This window comes from Magnolia sinica, chromosome 4 (genome assembly GCF_029962835.1).
Source record: "Magnolia sinica isolate HGM2019 chromosome 4, MsV1, whole genome shotgun sequence".
Taxonomy (NCBI): Eukaryota; Viridiplantae; Streptophyta; class Magnoliopsida; order Magnoliales; family Magnoliaceae; genus Magnolia; species Magnolia sinica.
The window spans coordinates 76,739,965-76,752,554 of NC_080576.1; the positions used below are offsets into that span (position 1 = coordinate 76,739,965).

Sequence of the window (12,590 nt, forward strand, 5' to 3'; positions counted from 1 at the left end):
ACAATCATGCAAGAGATATGCTGAAGGAGACACTACAAGAAGCAGCTTTTCCTTTGCAACAATTTCCAAGAAACACTTTTTCCTCTTTTTTTTTTTTTTTTTTTCCATGAAGCCAAACTGGCCCTAATAAAAAAATTAGGGAGGATTGTTTTTCGCAATTCTAGCCTCAAGATTACAAAAAATCTAGATGGTCACAGGTTTTCCGGGGAGATCTATTTTTGAATCATAAGAGGGGTTGGCATGTACATGTTGTAGAATGCAGGGGAGAGTCAGTTGATTTTCTTCCAAGGGCACCAAAATAGCAGCATTAAGCATCCCGATTGCATATCAACTGGGTTTCAATAAACTACTAGCTTAGAAAAGCAATTGTCCTCTTTTGAGTAAGAGTGGGATAATAGGCTCATGCATTAAGGAAACCTTGAAGATGACGATGATCACATCGAATAGAAGTGCATAAACAGTTGCAGAAATTAACCTTGGTTTTCAAGTCGTTGATTACATCCCCTACAATACTCTGTTTGGGCAATCTAATAGTGTGAATAACCACCTGAAAAGAAAGTAAAAGACACCTAAGTTTGTACTTGATCCAGAATTAGATGACTCTCATGGTTTGGGATCTCACCTCATCTTTAGTGGAGTGATGGAAAGCAACTTTCAGAGTTTTCAAGCCTTGCAATTCTGGCAAAGGAATGTCCAACACTTCATAATACAGGATATCGGAAGTCTGCACCAAAAGAAATGAACTTGGAAAATTCCAGTCATTCATGACATGTTATTGGATATAATTTCTCAAATATAGTAGCATGACCAAAACAGTAAGACATGCGGAAGGCACTGTGATGGACAACCTGGTTGTAGTGGACCAACATATTAGATAGATGTTCTACACCCCAGAACTTGATGGTTTGGGGCTTAGGCTGTTGACAGTAACATTTGTGAGAAGTAAGCCTAATTTTTGTTGGATCATCCAAGCCAAGTTGGCGAGCAACTCTCTCCACAACATCATCATAGGAGAAAAGCTTTGACCTGGATATTTCAATCACGTCAATGGAGAAAAATAAAAAAAAGTTAATGGGCTGTCAGTACTAAGGAATGGGGTGTATTAAAATTTTAAAAACATCATCATAAATTTAACAGATGGTGTCTTACTCCCATAAACTTCTCAGCATTAAGCTTAAAACTTCAAGAATTCAAAGCTTAAAACTTAAAGTGATACAGCTCCACAGATGCAAATCGGCCATTAGCAGTGTGGATGATCAAATATAAAATAGATAACACTTACAAGTAGATGTATGCCTATGATCGTGTTCTCTTGCACAAGGAGCAAATTAGGATGCAGATTTCATGCTACTTGTATCGTTCCTAAGTTCTTTTCTTTCTCCCAATTCCATTCTCTTTGGTTTTTTTTTTTTTTTTTTTCTTTGGTGGAATTTCCACATTTTCAAATCTTGGAAACTATTTTTCTTTACTGGAGTAAATCTAAAATTTCAAAGCTAATGCCCCCTTTTCCTCCCTACAGTTGTTAATTTTTCTTTTTTTTTTTTTTTTTTTTTTTTTTTTTTTTTTTTTTTTTGTAGTGTTACTTTCCAATTTCGTTCTACATTTTCAGAGCTCAAAAATCTTGTCTTTTTATTCAGCATTATCATATCTCATTACGAGTTGGTGGCTGACCTAAAAATAGTGAAAATGAACCATGACTATCTAGCATCATTGACGAGATTTCAAGGCTAGCTACACAAACATTTCAAGAATATGACCAATGATATCTCCAAAAATTTGCTACCCAACTTTGATGAAGGAAAATGGCCCCAAAACATGAAATAGGATCCATTTTCAAGCATTTCCTAGAAACCAAACATGTGCAGCAGCCCTTGCTAATGGATTCCATTTCCATTAGGGCTACTTTCTAGGAGCCAAATGAACCTCTAAAAATACATTAATTTTCAAGATGGTCTATTATCAGATTGTATCAGAGAGCAACCGGTGCTCTCCAATCCTTGTCTTCCTCGTCATGGTCAACTGTTCGAATCTTTGCAATTTGACTAGAATCTTATACAATACCTACTATATTAGATTTAATTTTGTTGGGTCAGATTGGAGTAGCCAGGTTCACGATATGATTTTGACTTCATAAACCAGTTTGGGAGATACCTAAGCATATCACTAAATTGCATGGCATGCACACAGGAAGGCTAACGAAGAAGAATGATTTGTTTTCCAGAATGGACTATCTGCTGGTGATTCATCTCAGATCCTACAACAGTTTCAACAAAAATGATGGACAAGATACAGATAGGAACAATATATGAAGGTTTTAGCTAATACCTTTGAACTTGTGAATCAGATCAACACCATCAACAACCTTGATTCGAGAATCTGCAGATGTAATAAGCACTTCTGACGAACTCCCTGGGGCAAACTGTATAATGAAACCAATCAGTCAAATGACAAAACATTGCATGCTCAAATTCTGCGCAACCACAAAAATCTTGATTAAAAATTTTTTTGTAGCTACTAATGCTGGAAAAGACAGCACATAGAATACATAACATGCAACTATTCATTTATGTGCAAGAGTTAGTTAAATCCAATGACTTCTCCAATGCATATGGTGAAATCAATATATCAGAAAACTGAATAAATAAAAACCTGCATCAGCACAAATTTAACATGCATAGAGATATTTGTAGTTAGATACCCATATGAAATCATTGATAAATTTAAACTTATTTTCATTATAATTAATCAATAAACTAGTAAACAGATGGAAATGGAAGCATGCAAAATGTAGACAACTTAGGCTAACATAAGTAAAAAATTTAAACAACTTCGTTGAACATATATGGTACAATGTAACTATATAGTTTATGCCAATGGTATTCTATTCTCCAACTGACAACAGTGTAAATCAAGACTGGAAGGAGTTGCATGCTTGCTGAAACTCATCCTATTTCTGTTTCTATCTCCATGATATGCATAAAGATGTTATTGTCCCTATCCATTACTAAAATCAGATAAAGCAGGTATGTATTTATTCAACAAATGTTGCTTTCTCCATCAGTATATTTGAGATTGGCTTCTAACTAGGTTTAATTACTTGATAAACTATTATTATTTTTTAGGAGTGGAATGCAAGTTTAGGGTAACGTTGGCATGGATATAGTCACATAATCATAGTGGCCCCACCGTCAGGGTCCCAACCACATGGCCCAATAAAATCTGGAGCAGATTAGGTGCCACTGCAGCCTCACCCAAGAGGGTACATCCCTTGCTGTGTGGCCCACCTTGATGTATATATTCTACATCTACTCTGTCCATCTGTTTTACTGCTATAGGCATGTGAGCTTGACAATGTAATACAAACATTGGAGAAGTAATTACCAGATGAAATAAAGAAGAAAAAAAAGAAATAAACAAATCAAAATGGCAAAGCCATATGGAATCAATAAACGACTACAATCAGTACAAGACATTAACCCTTAACAATATGAAAACAAATGCAGCAAAAAATCAGCCCAACACAAGATAAGAAATTAGTAATTGATATGTGAAATAAATGAGCTGAAAAAAAAAAGACGGGGAATTGACAATGCAAATCCCTAAAAATGGATTCAACAACGCAAATCCCTAATTAGGGATTTGTATTCGACAAAGCATACCTGAGATGGATGAGAATCCGAGATTCATGAGCAGCAGAAGACCGAACTGCAGCAGAGGGCCGAGGAGATAGAGAGAGAGAGGAATAGGGTTTTAAGAGAGATAGATAGGGAGAGTGAGAGTGAGAGGAGAGCAACCAGAGAGGCAGAGGGAGAGGGAGAAAGAAAGGGAGAGCGTGCGAGAGGGAGAGGCAGAGAGAGGGAGGGAGAGGAAGAGGGAGATTGAGAGCACGCGAGAATGAGAGAGAGGGAGAGAGAGGTAGAAGGAGAGCGTGCGAGAGGGAGAGGGAGGGAGAGCACACGAGAGCGAGAGGGAGAGGGAGAGAGAGGGAGAAGGAGAGCGCGTGACGGAGAGGGAGGGAGAGCAAGAGCAAGAGGGAGAGGCAGAGAGAGTTGGCGCTGAATTGGATTAGGGCTCTTTTTTTTTTTTCTTTTTTTTTTTTGATTTTATAGGGTGTACCCTTTGCCTACGGCCGGTAAAACTGGCTGCGGGTAAAGGGTTGAGCCATCGGTCGGCTTAGGCTGCTTTTCTTGTAGTGACTCCATCAGTTTTTCCAGTTCATGTCACGGTGGGGGCCCAAAATCGAACATGATCCAAGACTCAAGCGGGCCAGACTACAAGAGAGTGGGGACTTAAAAGCCCACCATTGAAATCTAACATTTGTGTTTTTCCTTCATTATGGTGCAATCACTTTATGAACCGGTTGGATGGCATATAAACATTAATACATTGAGACCCAGGAGGATTTCAACAGCGGACATTTCGATTCACTCTTTCTTGTGTTATGGCCCACTTGGGTTTTGAATTTTCCTTATTTTTTGGGATCTCTTCCTACTATGAGCAGGAGAAACTGATGGAAGGAGTGAATTTGAAATGGACAACGTTGTGGGCCCCATAGAGCTTAATGTTGCAACTCCTTGTAACAGGCGTTGCTGAAAACCGTCCTTTTAAAATCAGCCTTAGGTATCCATTTTTGCTGACAACAGTAACTCTCAGTAATTGAAATGAATATGTTGTTAGGTAGGCAGTGCATAATGACCACACCTCTTCTTTGGTCCACCAATCACAAGGGTGTTCACTGCTTGCACCATGACATAGTTGACAAGGAAGCCCAACATGCCTTTTATCTCATATTTTGTAAACATTATGTACATGCAATGCACAAACTATCAAAACTTTGATTCTCAATGTGAAGATAAAATACTGTCAAAATCATTCTAATTGAATGATCAACTTTCGGTGTGAAGATATTCAAGGTCCGACCAACCTGATGGTTGATGGCTGGGATAATGTGACTTGCCTACTATCATGTACTATCACGTGTGTGTGTGTGTGTGTGTGTGTGTGTGGACCCAGAAAACCTTTAGATCGATCATAGGCTGAGTTGAATGGGAGTTCCACCGAATTTCTTGTTGTTTCCTGTCTGTGTGTGCAAAGTCACATACTACATGTGAGTGTAGCAATCTTAATGTGAGTTGTTAAGGACGCAGGGCCATGTGCAGACCAGACATGAAAGAAATTTAGTGATGTGGGTATTAATGGTATTTGTTGGTCCATCATTGCCTAATATTAACACATGGGGTCCATTTAGAAGATCACCATGGATTTGGATAAGCTTTATATGGATCTTTATCTTTTAAAATTAGCATCCTACTTTCATTTTTACTAACAATAAAAACATTCAATAATTGAAACCTATGTTGCGTGGATAGCAATGGTTGCTCAGTGTGTAAGCCACACAAAAGGCTCTCCACTCATTCAATCAGCCCATGGCTATGCATCCTTTCAACTTAACATAAAAAAGCCACACTTAAATGCAATGTCTATCCGTCCAACTTATTATATATAGCTAACCATCTTCATCACCTTCTACTTAACCCAATCACATTCTTTGCAATCTAAGATATAAATCTCCTATTTGCTTTTCAAAGTATTTTTCCAAGCCAATACAACTAACCATGATCAATCCCAAGAGGCTCGTTGCGATTGCAAAGAAGTGGCAGAAATTAGCTTCCATAGGCCGGATGAGAATCTCCATGTCCAGAACACCCACAGATTGGAAAGCATACAAGAAATCAATTCCCAGTAAGGGACATTTCATCATCTATATAGTAGATGGAAGACGGTTTGCAATTCCCTTGGTGTATCACAACAGCCCCATCTTTCAAGAGTTGTTCAAAATGTCTGAGGATGAATACGGATTACCATGCAATGGGCCTATCAAAATGCCTTGCGATGCAGTCTTCATGGATTACATTGTTTCTTTTATCCAAAGAGAGATGCCTAAAGATGTTGAGAGAGCTCTTCTTATGTCCATAGGCAATGGTCAATGCTCAACATCAACCACATGCCAACCAATCAATACTTGTTCATGGCTATTAAAAGAAGTCATATGAACTATTCTTCTTTCTGAATTGTACATCTGTATATAGTCCTAACAGTATTGATACAATGAAAAATTTTAAATCTCAATTCCAATTTTATGCTTGAAAAGTCCAAGAATTATTTTACATTTATGTTAATCTTTCCTTGTTAAAAATGTTATGTGAGATTATCCATCTTTCCTAACATATTGTTGCATCTAAATCTTTTTCAAATCCTCAAAGGAAGAATTCAGATTGACAAGAATCGTCCACTATTATTGGCACTTTTAACGAAGAAATGTGATTGTAATCTGCACTGTTGATGGGGTTGAGGACGCTAACCAGGACCATTGCTTGGTCCTTTTAGATTCTCCATGATCCGTATGACAGAGGGCGTTGTTGATATAGTTAGCAACTATGATTGTTCATCTTTTAGTGTTGATAGAGTAACTATGATCAGCATCCATGGAGATAGGCCTTGCTTGTCATATAGATCTGTCACAAGGAACCTTACCCATAGTATGTGAATTTACAACCTATTTTTGCGACGGACTTCGTTCGTTGCTAAAATCTCTTGGTTTAATAACGGATTTAATCCGTCGCTAACGGAAAAAGTTCATCGCTAAGCCCGTCTTTGTTGAAAATTTGTAGTCCGAACGTCGCTGAATTTCGCGACGGACCAAAATCTGTCGCTAAAAATCTGTTTTACGACGTATTTACAACGGATTTTTGTCCATCGTAAGTAGGCGATGGATGAAATCCATCGCAAAATTTGATTTTGCGACGCAATATATTCAGTTGTAAATTCCCGCCCAAAATACCAATTGGCGCACTTTTTAGTTGCTTTTATGACAGATCATGGTCCGTCGTAAAAGGACTTTTGCCTTAATATTAATTTTTTTTAGAATATGGTGGAAAATTAAATTTTTTTTGTACCATAATAATTGTTTTTTAATAGAATTTAAGTGGTTTAATTGTACTTATTTGTATCTAAGATTATTTTTTAACAATTGATTGAATGCAAAAAGAAAATTTATTTTGTTTTTATATCAAATGAGTGGAATTTTTGTTTTTATTTTTTAATTTAAAATTAATATTTAAATGATTTGTAATATCACATGAAAAAGAATACTAAGAAGTTTAAAAAATTTAACAATGTTTGAGGAAAAAAAATTAGATTTTGAAAAAATAAAAATCGTGATTTAATAAAAATCTATTTTGTGGAAACAAAAAAGAATTTTGAATAAAGTTGATAAATTTGAAAAAAAAAAGCATTTGATTTTGAGAAAAAAATAATATCCTAAAACAGAAAATTAAAAATATTTTTAAAAATGTGAAAATTTTCACAATGTTGAAAAATGAAAATATTTTAAAAAAGAAAATGAGAGTTTGAAATTTGAAAAATAAAATAAAGTTGAGAAGTTTAATAAAAATTGACAAGTTCGAATAAAATGCTTTTAAAACAATGGAGAAGTGAAAAAGATTTGAAAATTTTAAAATAAAACGATATTAAAAAATTGATATTTTATCAAAAAACAAACATTTTGCAATGAAAAATAAATAAGATGAAAAATTTTGTGATTTTGAAAAATAATTGAAAATGTTCAAAATTCAAAATTAAAAGAAAAAGTTATTTATAAAAACACTAAGATTTTGAAAAAATATATATAATTTTTTAAAAAAATTGAAAAGTTGTAAACAACATGATGCTTTTGAAGGAAAAAAAATCAGCATTTTGGAATTTTTGGGAAAAGAAATTAAAATTTGTGAAAATTTTTGATATTTTGAAAATAAAAATTCAGAATTTGTATTTTAATTTATTTTTTGAAATATTTTATAATAAAAATGATATTTTGTTAAGAGTTTTCAAAGAAAAATTTAGAGTAAAAATATATGTATATTTTGAAAAAAAATGTTATTTTTAAATGGAAATTGAAATTTATCTGTGAAAAAAATATTTTTTAATAAATTATTAGGCACATCCACTAATTGAACATTTAACCGTTTTTCGACAATCTAATTAGTCCAGATTGAAGAGTAAATAACTTCATATGTTTAAATCAAATTTCACTCAAATTGTTGATCAATCTTGTATGCCCAATATCTTTCTCATATGTAGCTAGCCTGATTGGGGCGAGTAACTAGTCAAATTAAGGGTATTGATTAGTAAAATAGTGTGAATGGGCTAGGCATAAAATGGACTAAATATTATTGTCAAAATTGTGACCGAACTTATTAACCTCGCGAGAACTTAAGAATTGATGTTAATAAGTTTTGTGGGCCCCATCATGATGTGCGTCGAACATCAACACCATGCATTTAATGTGTCCCCTTTAGGTTATGAGACATCTCAAAAATCATCTGTAAACGAAACTTAGGTGGACTATACTATCTAAAACCATGTCAAGACATCATAAAAAATAGAAAAGCACTTGGTGGGGCCCACATGAGTTTTGGATGCGGCTAAAACTTGGTCTGACCCCTCTTCCAAGTGGGACACACATAATGAGTGGGTTGGATATGTGAATCACATTAAGGCAAGCCCAATATGTCACGCCCCGAACTCCGAATCCGGGGCCGACAGCCTCCGTAGAACCCCATTCTCGGATCCCAGCACCCATTCACCAGGTTCTGATCCTGGGATACTACAAGGAGGGTTTCAAATCATCAGTCTGATTCATAATGAGCATAACAAAAGCATAACCCATAAACAATAACCACAAGAACACCACCACAAAATCCACTATGATCAAAAACTTTTGAGTACAATGTGTCTGAAAGGGAAAATACAATGTAACGAAAGAAACAAAACTCCAGAAGCTCGGCTGCACGCTCCAATTACGGCGAGTCTATGACTGCGACTGCGTCCTTGCGTCACCTGCACGCATCAATCGTGCATAAGCTTATAGAAAGCTTAGAGGGTGGTGTAAGTATGTGCGCAATATAAGCGTGTTCAAAATGCAAGGTCAGAGTAATGCGGAATCATGGTGATGAGCACATGAATGCAATCAGCCGTGCCAAGGCTATGCGGTGCAAGATATGAATGCTATCGGCCATAACACAGCCATGCGATGCGAGATGCAACTCAAGCATGCCAAACCTCATATATATCAGTACAGTTCTCATTCTGGATAATCACCGGAGTTCAATACACTCCAAATGGCACTGTTGCTCTCCTAGCCGCACAGTCCAAGTGAGCGTAAGCAACCTCACTATCCGCCTGGCCAATAGTCTGCCAATACCTATCCGGCACGTCGATAACGGACCCACTCGCGAGCTGGTCAAACTCAGTCTAGTATTGCCCCCTACCCTCGGGCGAGTAAGGCCACACCCCTTTCCAACCGACCACGACACAGTGGGAGACGCAGCCTCCTGGTATTTAGCCCTCATGCGCTCATATATCTACTCGGTCTCAACGTTGGAGTCATCCTCTAGTACCATCGGAGTTAGAGATTTTCACCCAGGGACATCTATGGCACCCGTATGCTAGAATCAAACATTTCCGGGATCCAACCTAGCATCCACGATGTGTCTATGGAGGCTATGGCCCTGATGTCGCTAGGGCATACAGTAACTACAATCACACAAATGTAAGTGTATGAGTCACACTATCAGTCATGCAACAGTCCTGTATGTACCATGCACTTATATGGGGCAACGCCGCCTATCAGGGAGCCCATAAATAGTCTGCCCAAAGGCATATGCTATGATCGGTCACTCCTCACATCAGGCATACATATGATGCGAATGATCATGAATCATGGATCTATATTAAACATGTATAAAGAGATGGGCTCTGGGTATAATGGAGATGGGCATAGACGACCCACTTACCACAAGTATGGACCTATCCGTGGGCCTTAGGGAGAGTTATAATGCGGACATTTAACCAACATTATCCATTCAATGTGGATGTCAAACCATCATTGCTCCCAAGGCGTAGCCCACTACAGAATCAATACATATACCATGGTGGAATTAAACTACATTGGGCTTTATGTACATCATATTGGGCCTTGACCCATGGGCCTCCAGTACAACAAATGGGCCTCATAATATGGGCCTAATACAAATCAAGGTGGGCCTTAACAAGGACCACCAATACATGAAGATGGGCCTCCACAATGGGCCTTAAATTATCTCTAAAACGGTTGGACAGTTGGATGAAATACATGCATCGTGATGGAGCCCACACTAATGGAGGGTGTGGTTTACAATACATACATAAGTGGGGCTCACCATAATGCTTATTTTCCACCCAGCCTAGGGTCCAATATAATGTTTATTTTCCACCCAACTTAGGGCCCAACATAATGTTTATTTTTCATCCAACTGTTCATAAAGCCACGTGGACCAAGGTAGGGCCCACTGGACTGGGCCCACTGCACTGTTTATATGACCCCCAAACCGTTCATGAGGCCACTCAAACCTAGGGCCCGCTGTACTATTTATTTGACGTCCAAACTATTCACAAGTTCACGTGGGCCTGGATAAGGCCCACTGTAATATTTACTTGCCATCCAAACGGACAGGACCCACGGTGATATATATATATATATATATATATATATATATATATTTTATATTCATGTAGACAGGGAGTCCACTGGAAGGTGGTCCCCAAATCCAGTCCACTCATTATGTGTGTCCCACTGGACTGATGGTTCAGACCAAGATTCAGCCACATCCAAATTACAGGTAGGCCCCACAAGTGATTTCATATGTTTTTGGCGTGTTTTCTCATGATTTTAGATGGTGTGGCCCAGCTGAGTTCCGTATACAGTTAATTTTTGGGGTGAACGGCTGGTCCGTGGGGACCCATCAAATGCACGGTGTTGATGGTCAAAACGCATCAAAGTAGGGCCCACAGCTGGGGCTGTGACCCCCAGCCCTTTTCAGGAACGAAATGGATGGCTTGGATTATGTATGTACATCAAGGTGGGGCCTGCATGAGTGGCCCATCTCTCCCTTCTTTTTGGTTAGCTTGGTGGTACCTTCCCCTGTCAGTTAACACTTCATTATTTGCCAACGTCCAGCGTCCAGGGACGCTGGACGGCATACATAAACACATTGCTGTGGTGGGTCCCATGTAGATGTGGCCCACCAACATATATGCATATAATATATATATTATATTATATATATAACACATATTATATTATATATATTATATAAAATATAACATATATATATATATATATATATATATATAAATGCATTGGGCCATCTAAACAATGGATGGTGTGGATCATCACCTGCAATAGAGTGGGCGACACCGTCTAATGCAGATAGACGGGGTAGATATAACATATATTGGTGGGATCCACACCATCACAACAAGAGAGAGAGAGAGAGAGAGAAATATACGGTGAGATAGAGAGGAGGGACCCCGCCACTATGGCCCCTCCATTGATACAACTCATACATCAAAATGGGTCCCACAACAAGTGGGCCTTAAAGATCAAAATTTCAACGGTGGATCACCCACCTCTAAGCCTCCTCCTTGCTCCCTTGGCTTCAAATGCTCCTTGCCTTTGCCTTGGATGGTGGATGATGGGGTTTGGATGGTGTAGATGGAAGATGAGAAGGTGGACCACACTTGGGAGGGAGAGGAAAGCTTGGACGTGAGAGGCTTGAGTTGCTTGGAGATTTGAGAAATGAGAGAGAGAGAGAGAGGTGATATGGATGGGTGATGGGTTGGGTTGAAAATTTGTAAAAGGGGTATGGTTGTTGTTGAAAATGGGAAAAAGAGGAATGGTGAGGTGGAAAGAGGGTGGACTTTTGAAAAAGGAGGGAATGGGTTGTAGTACTTGAGGTATGGAATGCATTTATAGTTGATTGATGGGACTAATTGTAGAGATTCCCTCGAAATCTGCAATGCGCGGTGTTTCTTCGAAATAAACGCAGATCGGCATCTTCTAGCCTGGGTATCGGTTCGGTGCGCAAGTCACGGCATTGGAACCGCGGCGACGACGCAGTCGCTATGATACAACTTTCGGATCAAGCCAATGTCGGTGTGCGGGACCTTGCTTAGGATCATGCGCAAATGTCAGATATGGTGCGAATGTTGCCGAAATTTAACCGGAAGGACCGTGGAAGCTGATGGAACGGTACGGATTAGGACACGGGTCTTACGGCTCTCCCCTTCAAATAAAAATTTCGTCCTCGAAATTCACACAATCAAAGCATGGAATCATAACTCATAATAAAGAGGAAACAAGGCATCGTTGAATAAATATCAGAGACAACATGCAACATACAACATTCAATCAATCATCAAAGAGATGAGGATAGCGCTCTCGAATCTCAGCCTCGCGCTCCCAAGATGCCTCATCCACAGAATGGTGACCCCACTGGACCTTCACTATGGGGATGACCTTGGTTCGGAGGACCTGCTCCTTCAGATCAAGGATACGAACTGGCTGCTCGATGTAAGAAGCGTCCTCATGAACCTCCAATGGCTGCCAATCGATAACAGGAACTATGTCTGACCCATAGTTCCTTAACATAGAGACGTGGAAAACACTGTGGACGCCAGACAACTGAGATGGTAAGGCAAGCCGATAGGCC

General features: G+C 38.6%; 1 protein-coding gene across 1 annotated transcript; it reads right to left on the bottom strand.

Annotated features, from left to right (window-relative positions):
• Positions 1-392: 392 nt before the first annotated feature.
• LOC131244552 (ubiquitin C-terminal hydrolase 12-like) lies at positions 393-1,100 on the bottom strand. The gene is made up of 3 exons (XM_058244086.1): positions 849-1,100; positions 623-724; positions 393-547 (listed from the first exon to the last, which is right to left on the bottom strand). The coding sequence occupies exons 1-3, from the start codon at positions 867-869 to the stop codon at positions 401-403; spliced, it is 270 nt and encodes an 89-aa protein (XP_058100069.1). The 5' UTR covers positions 870-1,100; the 3' UTR covers positions 393-400.
• Between the last annotated feature and the right edge of the window lie 11,490 nt (positions 1,101-12,590).